Source organism: Cervus elaphus, chromosome 29, assembly GCF_910594005.1.
Source record: "Cervus elaphus chromosome 29, mCerEla1.1, whole genome shotgun sequence".
NCBI classification, from domain to species: domain Eukaryota; kingdom Metazoa; phylum Chordata; class Mammalia; order Artiodactyla; family Cervidae; genus Cervus; species Cervus elaphus.
Window position 1 is genome coordinate 38,064,150 of NC_057843.1, and position 21,828 is coordinate 38,085,977.

Consider the following 21,828-nt stretch of genomic DNA (forward strand, 5'->3'; position numbering starts at 1 on the left):
AAGATGTTAGAAAAAAATTCCTGTTAAATGCAAGTTTGAGATCTGACAGAATCTAGAAATCTCCTTTCCCCCTCACCACATACATTGCTCTTTAGGTCTCAGATTTCCAAATCATTATTAGGAAAAAGATTGTCCTCTACAGTAATCTCAGTTTTTGGAGTTTTATTCCTCTATGGAGTTTTATTCCTCTATAATAGTTTGGGAAGTAAATGGGGCCACCTTAAGGAAATATAATGATAGACTCAGGGTTTAGAATTCAACATGTCTCAAAGTCCTTCAATAAAAAGGTAAGATTTTGTTTCAGTTTTTTAAATCACCAATACCCTTACTATATTATCAAGAATTACTATTCAGTAAGTTACATTATAATGTTACAAAACTAATAACAGAAAGGAGAAGAAGTGGTACCTGGGGATTCATGCTGTACTCCAACTTACTGATAGAAACAAGTGTTTAAAACATTTTTTTTAAAGAAGGAAAGAAAGAAAACATTCTGGCAGAATTTGTGGGAAATAGTAACTATTTTTGTTTTTAAAATGCTTTGTGAACAGTAAACAATAATTTCTATCATTCAACAGAAACTACATTAGATTTGTCATTTAGATCTGGGCTACCTGCAGCTTGCCCTCAAGGGCTTAGCTACCTGGGTTATGAAGATTAAAAGTATTTAAATCAGTTTTGTTGGATAATTAAGTTACTTGTTCTTAAGAATCAAGATTCTGCAAACAACTTTCTTTTCCTTCTTCTCCAACCATAATTAATCCAACAACTTAAATGTTACTGAGGACATAAAGCTGGAATCAAGATTGCCAGGAGAAATATCAATAACCTCAGATATGCAGATGACACCACCCTTATGGCAGAAAGTGAAGAGGAACTAAAAAGCCTCTTGATGAAGTGAGAGAGTGAAAAAGTTGGCTTAAAGCTCAACATTCAGAAAACAAAGATCATGGCATCTGGTCCCATCACTTCATGGGAAATAGATGGGGAAACAGTGGAAACAGTGGCTGACTTTATTTTTCTGGGCTCCAAAATCACTGCAGATGGTGACTGCAGCCATGAAATTAAAAGACGCTTACTCCTTGGAAGGAAAATTATGACCAACCTAGACAGTATGTTAAAAAGCACAGACATTACTTTGCCAACAAAGGTCCGTCTAGTCAAGACTATGGTTTTTCCAGTGGTCATGTACAGATGTGAGAGTTGGACTGTGAAGAAAGCTGAGTGCCGAAGGATTAATGCTTTTGAACTGTGGTGTTGGAGAAGACTCTTGAGAGTCCCTTGGACTGCAAGGAGATCCAACCAGTCCATCCTAAAGATCAGTCCTGGGTGTTCATTGGAAGGACTGATGTTGAAACTGAAACTCCAGTACTTTGGCCATCTCATGAGAAGAGCTGACTCATTGGAAAAGACCCTGATGCTGGGAGGGATTGGGGGCAGGAGGAGAAGGGGACGACAGAGGATGAGATGGTTGGATGGCATCACCGATTCGATGGACATGAGTTTGAGTAAATTCAGGGAGTTGGTGATGGACAGGGAGGCCTGGCGTGCTGAGATTTATGGGGTCGCAGAGAGTCGGACACAACTGAGCAACTGAACTGAAGGACATAAAATAAATTTTGTTCTTATATACTTAAAATTTGGGATAGTTATAAAGGTTTACAGCAATCTTCAACAAATTATGCAGAAGAAGAAAGTATCATGTGTATTTCAAGTTGTTGAAGTTGAAAAAATTTCAAGTATTTTAATAATTGTTAAGTTTATGTGTTTAGGTTTATATTTCTCATTTTATTTCTACTTTCTATAGTGTCTATGATTTTTTTTTGCTCTCTAATGTTTTCAGTTTCAGTTAATAAAGTCCAACTCACAAGCTTATACTACTAGAAAACTCATGGTTTGAGATACACATTTTTCCAAGAGTTTGAAATACTCAAACTTTTTCCTTAAAAGTACTACCTACTTAATTATCTTTTTGTGTGTGGGAAGCACCTAAACATTTTCAACTATGTTCTTAAAAGGATAACTGATAAAACTTTCTGTTGCATACTTTCATTTGTGTCTTCAGTATACTTGTATCTGATAATGTCTTATCATCTGCCACTAATAATTTCCTATCCAGCTGCCTCTACAATGTCCTGCTGTGTGCCTTTTCCTTACCACCTTGCACCATTTATTAATGCTATTTACCTGTAGTCAGACCTAAAAAGCTATGCTACTTTCTGTTCACATTGCTCAGAGGTGACATGCTTGACCTCAATAAATAGCATCTATTAAGAGTTCTTCCTGGTACAGTTATTAAAAACATAATTGTTCACAAAATCTAAGGCTATGGATAACTAGAACAGGGACTCCTAGAACTCTTTTAATGATTTCATAAATCTATTACAGTTCAAAATAAGATGTTAAGCAATTTGCTATGCAAAGAAAGGCATTATAATGGAAAATGCTCATTAAAAACTTAAAAAAAAACATTAATATTGATTGATGTTTCATTTAGAGATAAGGCTTTTCCTTATAAATTTCTAAGACTGGAAGAGAAAATATTTAGGCCCTGTACTATGCAATAACATCTGGCATAAACACAACAGAAATTATTAATATTTTAACCTAAGATGAACATACTGTAATAAAGTGAAACAAAATTGGTAATTTAGAAAATATTTTAATATTTAGGTATGTAATGTGAAGCTGAAGAAGCTGAAGTTGAATGGTTCTATGAAGACCTATAAGACCTTTTAGATCTAACACCCCAAAAAGATGTCCTTGTCATTATAGGGGACTGGAATGCAAAAGTAGGAAGTCGAGAAACACGTGGAGTAACAGACAAATTTGGCCTTGGAGCACAGAATGAAGCAAAGGCTAATAGAGTTCTGCCAAGAGAACGCACTGGTCACAGCAAACACCCTCTTCCAACAACACAAGAGAAGACTCTACACATGGACATCACCAGATGGCCAACACTGAAATCAGACTGATTATATTCTTTGCAGCCAAAGATGGAGGCACTCTATACAGTCAGCAAACAACAAGACTGGGAGCTGACTGTGGCTCAGATCATGAACTCCTTATTGACAAATTCAGACTTAACATGAAGAAAGGGGAAAACCACTAGACCATTCAGGTATGACCTAAATCAAATCCCTTACGATTATACAGTGGAAGTGAGAAATAGATAAAAGGGACTAGATCTGATAGACAGAGTGTCTGATGAACTACAGATGGAGGTTTGTGGCATTGTACAGGAGATAGGGATCAAGACCATCCCCAAGAAAAAGAAATGCAAAAAAGCAAAATGGCTGTCTGAGGAGGCCTTACAAATAGCTGTGAAAAGAAGAGATGCGAAAAACAAAGGACATGAGTTTGGGTAAACCCTGGGAGTTGGTGATGGACAGGGAGGCCTGGTGTGCTGCAGTTCATGGGGTTGCAGAGTCAGACATGACTGAGTGACTGAACTGAACTGAACTGATATTGGTTGCCAGGGGCTGCAGAAAGGGAGAATGGGGTGTTGCTGTCCAATGATTACAGAGTTTCAGTTTTACTAGATGAACAACTTCTAGAGAACTGCTGTACCACATTCTGTCTATACTTACTATATTGTCCACTTAACATTTAGAAAGACAGATCTCATGTATGTTGTGTTCTCATTACAATAAAAGAAAAAAGATTATATTATACTTTAAAAACAAACAAACAAACAAACAAAAAAACCCAAAGGAGAAAAGGAAAGATATATTCATTTGAATGCAGAGTTCCAGAGAATAGCAAGGAAAGATACGAAAGCCTTCCTCAGTGATCAATGCAAAGAAATAGAGGAAAACAATAGAATGGGAAAGACTAGAGATCTCTTCAAGAAAATTAGAGATACCATGGGAAATTTTCATGCAAAGATGAGCTCAATAAAGGACAGAAATGGTATTGGACCTAACAGAAGCAGAAGATATTAAGAAGAGGTGGCAAGAATACACAGAAGAACTGTACAAAAAAAATCTTCACGATCGAGATAATCATGATGGTGTGATCACTCACTTCTGAATTATTTATTACACCAGTATTTCAATTTTGTGGGAACATGCTAAAGGCACAATGATGAAAATAATACAGTCTCAATCTGACCACATCATGCCGCCCCAAAATGAGTCCCTATGTATATAGTACTGCAGTATCTTCTAATGTCCATAACAAAATTGTTTAAATAAAATTTAAATATCAAGTTATGGTTGTGATAAAAAATTTCACTTGATTTTAAAGCAGAAGTCTTGGGTTGTAAGAAAACACTCTTCCATAGCAAATTATAGTGCTACTGGCAGCATATATAAATAACATGAAAAAATGACTGTTTCCCAAAGTAGGTAGCCATGGATATAGGGAATTATTTATATAAAGATTGTGTAACTTAAAATACTGGAATATTTACAGAATCACAGATTTTAAAGAAAATCTTTACCCTCACTTCTGAAGAATATTAATTTGAAGAAGCTGTCTGGCATTAACTGGTACAATACGTACTTACCTGTGTCTTGTGCACAATCAACTGAACAGTGGCAAGTTTACTTTCCTTTTATATAAGGTCTGAATCAAAATTTAAAACATCGTAAACACTCAACGAACAATAATTCTCTTGTAAACTTAGAATTTTACAATAAAGCAGTCATTCCATCTAAAAACTTTAGATATATGGAATTTTCTCCTAAAACTAAAAACAAGTATTAAAAGAAAAACTATTTTAAAAGAAACCTAGTTAACATCCTTATTTTTATAAACAAAATGTTATCGACCTTTAAGAATCTATTTCAGGTACCTAAGTTATAGTACAAAAATCTGAAATCAAACATATATGCTATTTTTGACTTGAAAATTAGCAGAATGGAAGATCTCTTAAGTGCATGAACATTACATATACAGATCCTGGAGGAGTCTTTTTATAAATTAAATAAAAATTATAGTCAACTTTCATCAAAATATTTACTAGAAATCTTTTAAAATCTAATATATTATCATTTCAGAAGATTTGTGTGTTTGGTAACTACATTTGGTAAAATGTTTTAAAGTAAGTGAAGGTCACTCAGTCATGTCTGACTCTTCGCAACCCCATGGACTATATAGTCCAGGGAATTCTCCAGGCCAGAATACTGAAGTGGGTAGCCTTTCCCTTCTTCAGGGGATCTTCCCAACCCAGGGATCGAACTGGTGTCTCCTGCATTGCAGGCAGATTCTTTACCAGCTTAGCCAAAAGGAAAGCCCAAAAATACTGGAGTGGGTAGCCTATCCTTCCTTCAGGGGATCTTCCCAACCCAGGAATCGAACCGGGGTCTCCTGCATTGCAGGCAGATTCTTTACCAACTGAGCTATGAAGGAAGCCCAAGTACTTTAAAGATAACATAAAAAGCATCTCTTCCCTTCCCTTCCAACAAAAAAACTCAAACTTTATGTGTGAGGCATTTTTTTTTCTTATATAATATGCATTTAAAAATCAGCTCTGAAAGTTAGATAATCTAAAGTCTTTAAGTTAAAAAAAAAAAAAAAGAAGAATATAGCACTGAAAATGAACTATTTTCTTTCTAGCCAAAATTCCAAGTATTTTAAACTTTGTATAAATAACACACACACACAAAAACCCACCATATTTTAGGTATGATGTCTAAAATGGAGTAGCACTAAAATGACAACAATAATAAACAACCCTTTATACTTAATTGAAAACACTCATTTTTCTTCAAGATATACATTAAGAATTTTCTACTGGCATTTTTGAATAAAATTAATAAGCATTTTTAAAAATCAATTTAATTTCTCCCTTGTATATAAGAATCTAACAATAACAAAAAAGATCTCTTTTATGACTGCAATAGATTTCTGAAATCCCTAAAATATACATTCTTTAGAAAAAAATTCTTAACCCACTGTGCATCTTAGCAGGCTTATATATATGAAAAACAAAATCTATATTATAGCTTACACTTAAATTTAATGCATGACCATAGGTCCCAGGGATTGAAGAATCTTATTGGCAACCAACAAACAGCTCAAGGGATGACAATATTCCTGGCATTTGTAATCTCAAAATTTTAAAAGAAAACTGTTCATGGTAGTCTTAGAAAAATCTGGAGATAGTTCTATTTAAAAAACATATGTGCCACAAACAAATACAAGGGAGACAAATAAGAAAATATATTGTGTTAATCTTTGTAAACTTGTTCCATTTCAAAATGTATTCTAGAGGGTCAGGAAAATTCCCTATACAAATAAAACTAAACATTTGTTCCCTTTGCTTTGAAAAATATTTACAGTACACAGAACAACAAGCTAAAGTATACACCTGCTTATATTGCTGGCCAGTGACATAGATGTGCAAGGACAAAAAGGTGCATATTCAATTATCTGAGCATCTTAATTTGTCTATAGAGTGAAGTTATCATAGATCAACTATGGAAAAATTAGAAAACATTATTTATGAATACCAGCCCTTGTGTAAAACATCACACAAGACGCCAAGGTGTCATACATTCACTATGGTAAAAACTGTACAGATGTATTCTGTATATATTTAAAATTTACAATTTTTTAATCTCTCATAATTCTTAGTTGAAAAATGTCTAATTTTCTTTTTTTTGCCAAAGAAAAGTAATGTTAACTGACTGATCAGGTTCCCGAAATATTTTACAAAACTCTTTGCTAAGGACTTTTCATCAATGTTTTTGGCTGGTATCCTCATGAAGAAAAACTCACTAAACTTCGAAAGTTTTAAGCAGGTATTTCCACACTTTTGCTGGCTAATATTGTGATATACATAATAATCATATACGTAACAATAGTCCACAGCAATATGAAATACAAAACTTTGTTCTGTAAGTCTATTCTGGTCTCAGAGTGACGTTCATTTCTTTCATCCAGTCATGTTGTCCCTTATTTGATCAACTCGAACAGCTAGGTCTCTGAAAGAGGGGCGCTGGCTTACATTATTGTTCCAGCATTCTGTCATAATCACATAAATCTGTAAAAGGGAAAATAAACCAAAATTACAATGAACACAAAGCGCCATTTTTTAATTGGTGAAGACATGAATTCGGAACTCCCACTTAATTTTGTTATAGAGGCATATGTCATGGCTGTATCTACATCCACAGTCATGTTCATGCTATTTATCTAAAAGTCCAGTGAACTGCATAAACTGACCTGAAATCCTGGGGTAAAAAGAGAAAGAAAATGCATGATTACTGTGGATAAAAAAAATTTTGTTACCTCATCTGGGCATCCATCTGGTCTTGGTAATCTTCCATTATTCTTCAGGAGTTCTATCAAATGAAACACAATCATCTGTCCTTGTTTGTCATTGCCAATCATACGCATAAATTCCTGAAACACAAACCCACTTTTCAATGACATATTTTTGGTACATTTAATTTGAAGCAGAATTCTCAATTTCTTCCAGTAAATGGGAAAAATCCTGTGTATGTATGTTTCCTTACCTTGAAACTTTTAAAAACAAGACTATTTTAACTTCAAAAACTTCCTTGTCAGTCATACTTCATAAAAGATTGTTAAATGTGGAACCTCTATAATGCCATTTCTGTAACTGTAACACCCTCAACACAAATACCCTGAGAAGAATTCAAAACCAGTGAACTAAAAACACACTGTGTTTGAACACATCATATCACATTTCAGTTGAAATAAAAAGTTGAATGTAGAAGAGGACATAAAAAATGCAGAATGAATATTAAAGCATAAATGCAATGGAGAAATGTTCATATGTTTAAAATTCATAAGATTAAAGTCTGAACCATAAGGTAGAGGAATAGTTACAATGAACACATTTATTTAGATACAGAAGACTCTTGTATATTGGTAAGAAAAATTACCAATATAAAAATGGGCAAAGTACATGAGGATACAATGCACACATGCACATACCCCAAACGCCCAATAAATATGTACTCAATCACACTAAAGGCAGAAATGCAAATTAAAATCAAATCGGTACAACTTCTCTCCCATCAATTTGGCAAAACTGCGTGGAAATGTAACAGTCAACACTGACAAATGATAAAATATATAGCCCTATGCACAGTTACTGAGAGTCTAATTGAGATACAGATTTCCTGGAGAGCATTTTGAAATCATCAAAATCTTTTATATATAAGAGTTCATAATGTTTCACATATAATTACATTTTCACTCTAAGATGACAACCAGAGATAAACATAAATATTTATATATAAGGATAGCCACTATGTTCAATGAGTGTTACTTAAAAGGCTGAAAAACGGAAAATGACTGTCCAGAAACTATATCCTTATGTTGAAACACCACCAAGATATTAGAAGTCATATTTGTAGTAAATATTTATTAACATAGGAAAATGTCCATGTTATAATCTGTAATGAAGAAGCAGGAAAGCAAACTGTACAGTGTGACTTCTTTTATAAATAAAACAAATAAAATTTAATTTTTACATATAAAATTAAAGACTCCTGAAAGAAAACATACTACAGTATTAAAGTGGTTACCTCTAAGTAGCTGAATTAGAGACTACTTTCATTTTCTTTTCTATACTGTCCTATATTAAAATTATACAATGAATAGAAAAAATATTGCTTTAAAAGGTTTAACATTTGCAATAATTCCCGGGATGAATGAGTTTATTGGATTTACTAAAAATAATATTAAGAGAATATATTAAACTACTACAATCCCCACCTTTTAAAACCTCAAGTTAATTTAATGCGTTAGTTTGGGGGTTATTTTGTTGCTTGTTGTCCTATAAATAACCAATAGGAACTCTAAAATAACCCTAAGTTTACTATTACTCTTTGGAAAAGCTTTTCTCATGTTAAAAAACATTGAAAGTAAACAGAAAGCATACTGACCGCTGGCGGGCTTTTACTCTTCTCAATGTACGTGAAGAGTTCATAGAGAACCACTCCGAAGCTCCAAACATCTGAGGCCACGGAAAACTTGCTCTCTGTCAGTGACTCTGGTGCATACCTGTAAAATACTTAAAAGTGTTACTTGATGTGCCAGCTCTCGATTTTACCTGCAAATCACTGGATTTAAAAACAAAACAAAAAACAAGGTGTAGAGAAAAGGGCTAACACATCAGGCCTGAGTTTGCAATCATCAAAAAGGTCTGTGGTTGAATGCTGACACTTGACTGGTACCTGGGATGTTAGATTCAGGAGGGTTTCCACAATCCCTAAATGACAGAAGTGGCTTACTGCACCTAAACCACTTCCATAGACAATGTGAATCTAGAGTTTTGGTATATGCCAGACAGAAAATATCTACATGGGTCAGTTCCAATAAAAACTGTGGGCACTGAGTCTCTATTAAGCTTCCTTAGTAGATGACATTTTGCACATGTAGTCAGAATTTATTGCTGGGGGAATTAAGTGTGTCCCATCTGACTTCACTGGGAGAGGACACTTGAAAACATGTGCTTGGTTTCCTCCAGGCACTGCACAGAGTCTTTTCCTTTTGCTGATTTTGCTTTCCATCCTTCCTCTGTAAGAGTCGTAGTTATGCTTATGACAGTATGCTGAGTCCTATGAGTCCTTCCAGTGATGATCAAACCTGAGGGTGGTCTTGGGAACCACAACACACAAAGATAACTGAAAGCCAAGAAAAAAAAATTAATTTTGTCTCCTTAACACGAGGGTTAATTGCACAGTACTTTCAAAGAAATGAAAAAAAAAAAAAAAGCTGATCTCTCCAAGTTAAGCTTAAAATGAATCCAGGTAAGTATCCTAGGGGGGCTTCCCTGGTGGCTCAGATGGTAAAGGATCTGCCTGCAATGCAGGAGAATAGGGTCCGATCCCTGAGTTGGGAAGATTCCCTGGAGGAGGACATGGCAATCCATTCTAGTATTCTTGCTCGGAAAATCCCATGGACAGAGGAGCCTGGCAGGCTGCAGTCCATAAGGTCAGAGAGAGTCAGACACAACTGAAGTGACTTGGCATGCATGCAAGTATATCCTAGAGAAAAAAGTGCCTTTTAAGCTGGAGAAGACTTGAAACTATTAACATATAAAACAAATAACTGTTAATCTGAAAGGGGGTGATTAAAGAGGGAACATAGAAAATAGAAAGTCACAGGGGAAAATGGTGTCATCCTTTCCCTCAAGTATTAACACTACCCAAGGGAGAATTTTGGCCAATGGATTATGAACATCATGGTCCACAACGTTTATATTCTGTTTATATTCATTACAGAGAATAATGAAAGATCTGTTTTAAACTGGGATTTAAAATATAAATTATATAAACTGAATCTCTCCTTCAGCCTATGGTTTCTCACTTCCAGAAAGCCTCCTCTAACTAGTTAAGGTCTTAATGACCTCATGCTACTGAATTTCTACAGTACTTTCAGTCTATACTACACAACCATGTAATGCTCTATTATTTTTATATTTATTTTAAAAATTTACATATTTAGTTATGTTAGTTTATCCCACAAATGGAATATAACCTCCTTGAAGAGTACTACTCCCTCAGCCTTTGCAAAATATTCTCTTACTCTGGTTTTCATGAAAGCACTCTGTAATTTCTCCCTTCATTTTCACATTACATATGTAAGGATAAATACAAAGGAAAAAAGAAGCCCACATAGAAAAGGAGGGAAAAGACTCTCTCATTTACTTTAGAAAATTTAGAATTGTGAATTCTCTCTTTGAAATATATGTAAAAATCTTTTTAAAGGCTTTTGCTTAAAAGCCTCTTGCCAGGTTTACATATAGCAATGTCTTTCTCAAGAACCTGGAAACCACCTCTTCAGAATGCAGTTATCAAGGAAGATCATGCCCCTACATCCCAGTTTAAGTGGGAGGGTAGGAGCCTAACTTGGGCTGGTGCCTCCTGCAAGTTGCAAAACTATCTCCTATCATAAAGGTATGAAAAGTTTATTTTTTCTTTGGATAAAGCCAATTAGCTAACACAAATGGGAACTCCTATTAATAAGTGAATTTAGGATGAACTTACGTGTGACAGATGATGCTGTCAAGTCCTCTTACTTTAGGACTAGTTACTGTTTATCCTGAGAACATATATGAAACGAGTTGAATTGGCTTGGCCATATCCAAGAGTGAGATTTCTTTCTGTTTTTTTGCAATCTCTTAGCAGACTGCTTATGATGCATATTACTTTCTGGATTAATGTGTATTCAGTAATGAAACTGTTTTCTTTCTATTCTGTTTCGGGGGAGAGGCTTTCTGGGTTGAGAGGAGATTTGTTTTTAATAACATTTACCCAGCACGTTCCCTCCTTTTCTCCATTCTCTGAAGTTGGGTTTCCCTAAGTTCCATCATTAGAGCTTTTCCTCTCTTTCAAAAAATTTCCCTAAGATAGTGTCATCCACTTACACACTAAGGTCTCCCAAATTTACAGCCACTTAATCTTTGACGCTTCTTTTGTGTTTCAGACTTACTGAAAATTCACGCGTTAAAGTTCCATGAGCAAAAAGAAATCCAGCCAACCTGTACAAGATTATTTTACCTTCTCTGTGCAATCAATGAATGGCATCAAATCTATCTAACTCCCTAAACTGAAAATCTTAAGAATTATATTTGACTCATTTTTCACTCCAAAGTCTACTGAGTCACTAAGTTTCTTTAGTATGTCTTAGATATGTCTCTAATCAGCCTCCCAATCCAATACTGCCATTACAGTCTTCGGTTAGATCCTTATCTCATGACTAGTACAGAGTTCTTCAAACCAGGTGAGGAGTAAGCAGAAAAACATACAAATATTTCCCAAGGGGCTGTATAGCAAGAACAGTATAAGGATTCTCCATTACTTCAAAACCGTGCTTTAATAATTAAAAAAAAAAATGTCAGCAGAAGCATTTTCTCTTAGTTCTTAATACAAAGAAGAACCTACAGGGCAAGCTGTAAGCTAAACAACACTTTTGAACAATAAAAGCAATGTAGATGACAATGATTCTTTTAAATGAAATTACATATTTTAAAAAATATGGTGGCTAAATCCTATGGATAAAAATGATGATTTCTTTCAAACTTTACATTTAGTGTTTGCTTTTCAATAAGTCAGTTAAAATATGTTCTATCAACTCCTTTTGAAATATTTATATAAAAATTAGTTGACCTCATTTACTTATATAAAACACTTGGAATTTTTACTTGCTACTATGAAAATAAAACAATATGCTAACTATCTAATTAGTTTCTAGAAGTATATAGCTTTCTTTTTCATTAAATACATAAAATTTTGATCATGATGACAATGATATGGTTTCTGATTTTTATACAAGCTTCTTATTAGTGAATCCCCAAAATCAAACATCAGGCTTCCCAAGTGGCGATACTGGTAAAGAATCCACCTATCAATGCAGGAGATGCAAGAGACATGGGCTGGATCACTGGGTGGGGAAGATATGCTGGAGAAGGAAATGGAAACTCACTGCAGTATTCTTGCCTGGAAAATCCCTGATGAATTACAGTCTACGGGTTGCAAAAAGTTGACGCGACTGAGCAGCCCAAAGTCAAACATCAGAGTTCAATTTCCCTAAAACATTTGTTTACTGAAGGAGTAACAGGCCTTTTACCATATGCCTTACTTCATAAAACATAAATCTTAACTATATTTTATTCTGTATTATGTATTGGAAATTTAAGTGATAAGAAGCAATTTATCTTAATTATTTAATAATGAAATTTTTTACTAAATATATATCATCTTAAGCTTATCCTGCCCTGGAGGAGGGCATGGCAACCCACTCCGCTATCCTCACCTGGAGAATCCCACAGACAGAGGAGCCTGCAGTCCTCCTCTGGACAGAAAGGCTACAGTCCATGAGGTTGCAAAGAGTCGGACACAACTGAAGCAACTTAGCATGCATGCACGCACATAAGCTTATCCTGACTTCCTTTGTGATTAATCTTTCCAGATATTCAGGAAGAAATACAGGGCTCAAAGCTTTAGGGGCTTTCTTTATGATAAGAATATAAAGTTAGGTATGAAAGTGAATATTTAAAATTAGAAAAGAAAGAATCTCAAAAGGAAGGAACTCTGACAGATATGCTTTGTTAGCTTCATTGTAAACATGTCTCTCTGCACATGTGTTCTATAGTTTATGATTTTTTTAAAAAGAGTATTTCATAACATTAATTACTTGAACTGAAAAATGAACTAAGGTTTTTTTCTGTCAGAAAAATAAGTGTATTTGTTTATGAGGACGGTATTGCTAAGCAGACTGAATGAAGGACATTCTTCATTAAGTGACTCAATCTTTGAGATAGTGCAAGGGATTGTCATATTTAAATCATGTATTTAAAAATGATAAAATGTTATGTAAAATACTGTATTGAAATTAATAATATTCTGTTCTTTAACTTTTATAAACATATATACAAGATGCCTCTACATGAGAGTAATACCATGGTTTGAATTAATTTGAAAAAAATTTTTTGGCATACTTCCCGGAAACTGAGAAAATGAAAGACCCTAATGACTGGGTAGTAAATCCACTTTTGAAAATCAAGTGGGTTTAATTCTTTGTTTTCTATGAAATTGAAAACAGAATGGATCTAATGAAACTGCCAGCTAACAAATTCTATTGGTAGATCACTGTATACTGTTTTGCTTATCACAAGTCATAAACATGAATGACATTGTTAAAACAAAACTCCTTCCATTCCCATCTCATTTATACAAAAAAGTTTTCTCTGTGTTTACAAAAACAAAAATAAACTTGGAATTTACGTTGAATCTGGTCCCATTATACAAGTAAATAATATTCATCTAAGGCTATATGGACTAGTTGGAGAGGGGAAGAAAAAACTCCATATCTCATTAAGAAATGATTGCAATAAAATTTTTTAAAGAACTATTCAAATTACTAATCTAAATTAATAATTCATTTATATTGCATTGGAAATTGCACCCTGGCAGTAACTTCAATGATAATTCAATCCAGAAGAAAAAAAAATGAATAGTTTTGTGGTCACAGGAAATTTTAAAATTAATTCAATTTATATATGTATTTTGGTTACAAAGGAGATTATCAAGATAGATTCCAAGTGCAAAATAAAATACATTATGCAGAATTCTGAGAAGGGAGGTGTAAACATAATTTTAAAGAGAAAAAGGAATAACAAAAAGTTTCTATCAAAAAGAAAGTCTCTTCCTATACCTTTTTAAGTGGGTGACAATCGGTATCAAGTCGCTGTGGCATTTGGATTTTACTGTATACCCCTAAAGGACTGATATGTCTTGTATTAATGTCATTATTTATAATACTTTACAAAATATTTACAACCATATAAAATTTTTAAATGTTTCATAAAGAATATAGTTTTTGATAATTCTTTCAATGAGTATATATGCACAAACAGTTTCAAAATCAATGACCTAGATACCTGAAAAAGTTGTCTAACTAGTCCTCTCTCACCAGTTCTGGTGTGAAGTCCCTGATACACTAAAAAATTACGGACGTGCCCCCAAAGCTTTTGTTTATGTGGGTTGTATCTACTAATATTTACCATATTAGATTTCAAAACCAAGGAGATGTAAAAGTATCATTAAAAATAACAATAAACCCAGTAATACTAGCATAAATAACATTTTTATAAAAAATAATTATTTTCCAAAACAACAAATTTTGTATTTAGAGTAGTATGTTTTACATTGTTGTTTCTTTAATGTTGGTTTAATACACCTTTTTTGCACCTGATTTTTAAAAAATTTTTATATGATTTTTAAAGGTTATATACCATCTACAAAATATTAGCTATATTCTCCATGTTGAACAAATATATCCCTGTATCCTATCTTACATCCAGTAGTTTGTACCTCCCATTCGGCCACCCCCATAATGCCCCTCCCTACTTGTAACCACTAGTTTACTCTCTGTATCTGTGAGTCTGCTTCTTTTTTTGTTACATTCACTAGTTTGTTGTATTTTTGATTCCAAATATAAGTGATATCATACAGTATTTATCTTTCTCTGTCTGACCCTCTAAGTTCAACCATGTTGTTGCAAATGACAAAATTTCATTATTTTTTAAGGCTAAGTAGTATTCCACTGTATGTGTATGTACATACAGTTCCATCACGTGTGTATCTATCTATGTATACATAAAAGAGATTCATTTCGGAGGTAAAAACACACACAGACTAGATGGAAGGAAAAATATATTTATAAATACACATTTATACATACATAGGAGCACCAAAAAATATAAAGCAAATATTATCAGACCTAAAGGGAGAAATTAAAAGCAATACAATAACAACAGTAGGGGACTTTAGCACCCCACTTAGAGCAGTGGATAGATAATTCACAGAAAAATTAATAAGGAAACAGCTGGCCTTAAATGACATATTAGATGAGATGGAGTTCAAAGGTATGTACAGAATACTCATTCTTCTAAGGTGCACATGGAACACTCCAAGATAGATCACATATTAAGCCACAAGTTGTCTCAATAATTCAAGAAGACTGAAATCATATCAAGCATCTTTTCCAACTATAATGGTATGAAATTAGAGATCACAATAAGAAAATTGGACCACCACAGAAATATGAAGATTAAACAACATGCTGGGGCTTCCCTGGTGGTCCTGTGGTTAAGAATCCACCTTGCAATACAGCGACACTGGTTCAGCTCCCCGTCCGGGAAGGCTGCCTCCGCCACGGGACAACTGGGCCCATGTGCCACAGCTCCGGAGTCTGCTCTGCAGCCGACCAGCTGCAGCTGCCGAGCCGTGTACAGCTGCTGAAGCCTGCACAGCCGAGAGCCCGTGCTAGCCAGCAAGAGAAGCCACCACAATAGAAGCCAGGGCACTGCAGTTAGAAAACAGCCCCTGCTAGCCACAACTAGAGAAAGCTGGCGCATAGCAACAAAGATCTAGTGCAGCCAAAAATAATAAACATAAAATTTTAAAAATAAACAACATGCTACTAAACAACTAATAGGTCAATGAAGAAATCAAAAGAGAAAAATTAAATCCAAAGACAAATGAAAACAGAAATAAAGCACACCAAAATCTACTGAATGAACCAAAAGTAGTTCTAGGAAGGAAGCTCACAATACAGGCCTACCTCAATAAACAAGAAAAATCTCACAAATAATCTGAATTTACACCTAAAGTAACCAGAAAAAGATCAAAGTCCAAAGTTATTAGAAGGAAGGAAATAACAAAGATGAGGGCAGAAATAAAGACTGAAAATGGCAGAAAGTGAAGAACTCAAGAGCCTCTCGATGAAGGTGAAAGAGGAGAGTAAAAAGCTGGCTTAAAACTCAACATTCAAAAAACTAAGATCATGGCATCTGATCCCATCACTTCATGGCAAATAGATGGTGAAACAGTGGAAACAGTGACAGATTTTATTTTCTTAGGCTCCAAGATCACTGGATGGTGACTGCAGCCACGGTATTAAAAGATGCTTGCTCTTTGGAAGAAAAGCTATGACCAACCTAGAAAACTATTAAAGTGCTGCACTCAATATGTCAGCAAGTTTGAAAAAACTCAGCAGTGGCCACAGGACAGGAAAAAGTTGATCTTCATCTCAATTCCCAAGAAGCGGAGTACTAAAGAATGCTCAAACTACCAGACAATTGCACTCATTTCCTGTGCTAGTAAGGTTATGCTCAAAATCCCCTAAGTTAGGCTTCAGCACTACATGAACCAAGAACTTCCAGATGTTCAAGCAAGAACAAGCAGGAGATCAAGTTGGAGAACAACTTGGAGATCAAGTTGCCAACATTCACTGGTTCAAAGAGAAAGCAAGGCAATTCCAGAAAAATATCTACCTGTTTCACTGACTATGCTAAAGTCTGTGACAGTGTGGATCACAAAAAACTGGAAAATTCTTTAAGAGATGATAACACCAGACCATCTTACCTGTCTCCTGAGAAACATGTATGCCAGTCAAGAAGCAACAGCTAGAACCTTATATGGAACAACTGACTGGTGCAAAATTGAGAGAGGAGTATATAAAGGCTGTTTATTGTCACCCTGTTAACTTATACACAGAGCACATTATGCGATATGCTGGGCTGGATGAGTTATAAGCTGTAATCAAGACTGCCGGGAGAAATAACAACTTCAGATATGCAGATGATACCATTTTAGTGGCAGAAAGCAAAGAGAAACTAAAGAACCTCTAAAGAGGAGAATGAAAAAGCTGGTTTAAAGCTCAATATTACAAAACCAAGATCACAGCATCTGATCCCATCAATTCATGGCAAATAGAGAAGGGGAAAAGGTGGAAGCAGTGACAGATTTCCTCTTCTTGGGCTCTAATATCACTGTGGATGGTGACTGCAGCCATGAAATTAGAAGATGCTTGCTTCTTGGAAGAAAGCTATAACAAACCTAGACAGTATACTAAAAAGGAAGGACATCAGTTTGCTGACTAAGGTCCATATAGTCAAGGCTATGGTCTTTCCAGTAGTCATGTATGGATGTGAGAACTGGACCATAAGGAAGGTAGAGTGCCAAAGAATTGATGCTTTCAAACTGTGGTGCTGGCCAAGACTCTTGAGAGTCCCGTGGACAGCAAGGAAACCAAACCAGTCAATCTTAAAGCAAAGAGATCAAAATCAGTCAATCAACTCTGAATACTCAGTGGAAGGACTGAGGCTGAAGCTGAAGCTCCAGTATTTTGGTCACCTGATGCAAACAGCTGACTCACTGGAAAAGTCCCTGAAGCTAGGAAAGATTGAGGGCAGAAGGAGGAGAGGGCATCAGAGGATGAGACAGCTAGATGGCATCACCGATACAATTGACATGAACTTAGGCAAACTCCGGGAGATGGTGAAGGACAGGGAGGCCTGGTGTGCTACAGTCCACGGGTCACAAACAGTCAGACACAACGTGGCTACTGAATAACAACAACAGCACTCAAAGCAATCTACAGATCTATTGCAATTCTTATCAAAATTCCAACGGCATGTTTCACAGAACTAGAAAAAATTCTAAAATTTGTATGAAACTACAAAAGCTCCTTTGAGAAAGGGAACAACCTTGATAAAGAACAAAGCTGGAGGTAGCATGGCGAAAAGGACAGTTCAATAAACAGTGTTGAGAAAACTGGGCAGATACATGGAAAAGAATGAAATTAGACCATTACTTACACCACATATAAAAATTAACATCAAAACAGATTAAAAACTTGAATGTTTGACCTAAAACCATAAAATTCCCAGAGGAAAACATAGGGAGTAACTTCATTGATTATTATTATAAATATATAAATGACAAACTACTAAAAATAAAAATAAAGTTTGAAGTCTGTGCTCCAAAACTTCATTTTATGGTACTAAAACATACTCACCAGAATATGGGACTTTCACCAGGCTCTTTCACTTTGTAGTACTCTTTGTCTTGTGGCAAGACTTTGGTTAATCCAAAATCTCCTATTTTAACTCTGTTTTCATTCTCCACTAGTATATTCCTTGTCGCCAGATCCCTGTGGATATACCTTTTTGTACCAAGATACTCCATACCCTATGGATAAAATAACATTTTTCTTTCAGCCAGCTTTATAAACATAAACAATTTAGTCTTCTGTACCTACTCCCTTAATTATCTAAGGAAAATTCTAGAGAAAATAGAAAAAATTATATTATTTCTTAATAATTACTTCAACATATTCTCTTTATTTGGGCTTCCCTGGTGGCTCAGATGGTAAAGAATCCACCTGTGATACAGGAGACCTAGGTTTGATCCTTGGGTCAGGAAGATCCCTTGGAGAAGGGAATGGCTACCCACTCCAATATTCTTGCCTAGAGAAACCCATGAACAAAGGAGTCTGGCGGGCTATAGTCCATGGGATCACAAAAGAGTCAGACATGATTGAGCAACTAAGCACAAACTCTCTTCATTTACAACAAATAGCCAGGATATTAGGTACCTTGCATATCTGAGATGTGTACTGCAGAAGTTTTTTATGATCTATCCGTTCTTTATGTTTTTGGAGATAGTCTCGTAAACTTCCATATGGTAAATACTCCATAATTAATCTTAGATTATGCCGGCCTATTAACACACAAATGAGAACGTAATGTTTTATTCTGCCATGTTTTATTGATGAACTAATACAAGACAACTGTATATGAATGACCTAAAGAGATATAAAATCTGAGACTAAGATGACAAAACCTGATTATAAATTAAAAGTCATATGGTAGTCAGGAAAACTAACTTTCTGATTCAAAATGGTCTGAACAGAAAGTTTTAGAAATACTTATGTTTTAATCTCCTGTAACCATTTATGCAAATCAAAATAAGCTGATGCAAAAACTTACTTTCTCTTCTCTATACTGAATAAAAAGGATCTAATTAAAAAATAATATTTCTATAGAAAATATGAACAATTTCTTTCTTTAGAAATGATATTCCCTTGGTACACTAAAGCAAAAATAGCAACCACCATCCTCAGTGAAAAGAATGATCAGCCAAGTAATCGAGGATTTCCTATAGTCACAGCCCACCAACACCAAACACAGTCTCCAGTCATCCAGAATGTTTCCTTCTCTGGACACTGGAATATTTTAAGTCCAGATCTGGAGACATCATAGGTTTCTATTACCCAGTATACCAAAGACATATCCTAAGTTCAAAAAAAGCATCAATGGGCAACACACCAGCACTGTAGCAGACTCCTTTGTACTTCACAATGTTGTCATGCTGCAAGGATTTAAGGATTTCAATTTCTCTTTCGAAGTCTCTGAGGTGCTCTTCAGTACTGTGCTGGAGCTTTTTCACAGCCACCACCTCCCCAGTATTGTCTTGTAGAGGGTCATACCGGCACATCTCCACACTCCCAAAATTACCCTTAAACAACACATATCACATTAAGATACAAATCTCAAGTTTTCTAGAAAAATTACTAATTCTGATTATACAGATCATAAACATTATTTTTTAAGATAAGCCAAAGGACATGCCAGGGAATTTCTAAATTTCTGTCACTAACTTCCAGGAAGAACTTTTCTTTTTCACAATGTAGACTTTGATATCACTGTCAGTGAGCTGCATGGAATAAGGGTCTGTTATGGACTGAATGTCCATGCCCCATCCCCTTAAATTTGTATGATAAAGCCCTAATCCCAGTGTGAGTGCTTTTGGAGACAGGGCCTCTGAAGAGGTAATAAGGGTTAAATAAGGTCATAAGAGTGAGGCCTTCCTCCTGTAAGACTAGTGCCATTACAAGAAGAAGAGACACCAGTGCTCTCTGCCGCATGAGGACATAGTGAGAAAGTTGCCAGGTGGCAAGCTAAACAGAGAGTCTTCACCAGAAACCAAACCCTACTGGAACCTTGATCTTAAGACTTATCTCGAGAACTTTGAGAAAAAAATGTCTGCTGCTTAAGCCAAGGTCATGCTGTGTCATTGGTAGCTTCTGTGATTATCTCCCAATATTCTCTACATTCTGATAGTCAAGCTCTTTTAAAATCCCGTTCCTTTGAGTGTAGGCTATAAACTCATTTATAGTGAACATTGACTGAAAGTGAAAGAGAGTGAAAGACTGAAGGCAGGAGGAGAAGGGGATGACAGAGGATGAGACGGTTAGATGGGATCACTGACTCGATGGACATGACTTTGAGCAAGCTCTGGGAGCTGGTGATGGACAGGGAAGCCTGGCGTGCTGCAGTCCATGGGGTCACATAGAGTTGGACATGACTGAGCGACTGAACTGAACTGACAGTGAACAGAATATGGCAAGAGTTAGAAGATGCCATGCCTGAGCCAAGGCTATAAAAAGATCATGCCTTCAATCTTGGGTGTTTACTCTCAGCACCCATGTTGATAGGCAGCCTATGGAGAGGCCCATGTAAGTGAGCTAGCAAGCAGATATTCTGAGGCCTATCAATAGCCATGTGACAAGCTTGAAAGTAAGTCCTTCCCTAGTTAAGCTTTCAAATAAAACTGCAAGACCTGGCTGATACGTTGGTTGCAGTCTTTTGAGAGACCCTGTGCTAGAATCATCCAGCTAAGTTGCTCCTAGATTCCTGACTCACCTAATAAATGTTGTTTTTTTTTTTTCCAGCTGTTAAGTTTTAGGGTAATTTGTTGCACAGCAATAGATAATGAATATACCAAATACCTAGACTGTTTTTTTTGTCATTGCTACACTCTCTGAAACATTCTCGAGAATATTTTACAAAGGATGACATCAACGTATTAATAAAACTAAGCCAATGTATAATATAACCCCCAATGTTTAGCTCTGGTAAAACTGGATCAGAACATTTAGTTTAGATTCAATACCTACCTGAGGCCTTCACATTGCATCCACGCCAAAAATCCAGTTCATAAGGCCACATGATACAGAACCCTATACTACCAAGCTTAGAGGAAGAATGAGGGCTTACCACTATGATTGGACCAACTAAGAAGTAAGCCTTTTCTATCTTACTTAAAATATAGGTTGGTGCAAAAGTAATTGTGGTTTTGCATTGAACTCTGCTGTTTGATACTGGAATACATTCTTAAACAAATGTGATTATGTTACACATCATTTTAATGCACATTTCTCGCTTTATGGCATTTTGCTAATGACTTATTACTTGCTGTTTATTTTATATTTTAGACTAGGGAAATGATGTTAGACAAAAAACAAATTTGAGCAATTCAAAATGGGTCATAATGCAGAATAGACGACTCTCAACATCAACAATGCATTTGACCCAGGAACTGCTAACAAATGTACAGTGCAGTGGTGGTTCAAGAAGTTTTGCAAAGGAGTTGAGAGTCTTGACAATGAGGAGCACAGTGGCTGGCCATCTTAAGTTGACAACGACCAATTCAGAGGATCATCAAAGCTGATCCTCTTACAACTACACAAAAAGTTGCCAAAGAATACTCT

At 35.4% G+C, this 21,828-nt stretch overlaps 1 protein-coding gene across 7 annotated transcripts in view; it reads right to left on the bottom strand.

The window, feature by feature from the left end:
* Window positions 1–5,715: 5,715 nt before the first annotated feature.
* Window positions 5,716–21,828, bottom strand: part of JAK2 (Janus kinase 2) — a 115,591-nt gene continuing 99,478 nt past the window's right edge. For all 7 annotated transcript variants that reach the window (XM_043890759.1, XM_043890763.1, XM_043890761.1 and 4 more), the window contains 6 exons: window positions 19,604–19,793; window positions 18,871–18,995; window positions 18,292–18,464; window positions 8,868–8,985; window positions 7,240–7,353; window positions 5,716–6,991 (listed from right to left, as the gene is read on the bottom strand). In XM_043890759.1, coding sequence (XP_043746694.1) covers window positions 6,884–6,991; window positions 7,240–7,353; window positions 8,868–8,985; window positions 18,292–18,464; window positions 18,871–18,995; window positions 19,604–19,793 — 828 coding nt within the window. In that variant the 3' untranslated portion in view covers window positions 5,716–6,883. The remainder of the gene's footprint in view (window positions 6,992–7,239; window positions 7,354–8,867; window positions 8,986–18,291; window positions 18,465–18,870; window positions 18,996–19,603; window positions 19,794–21,828) is intronic.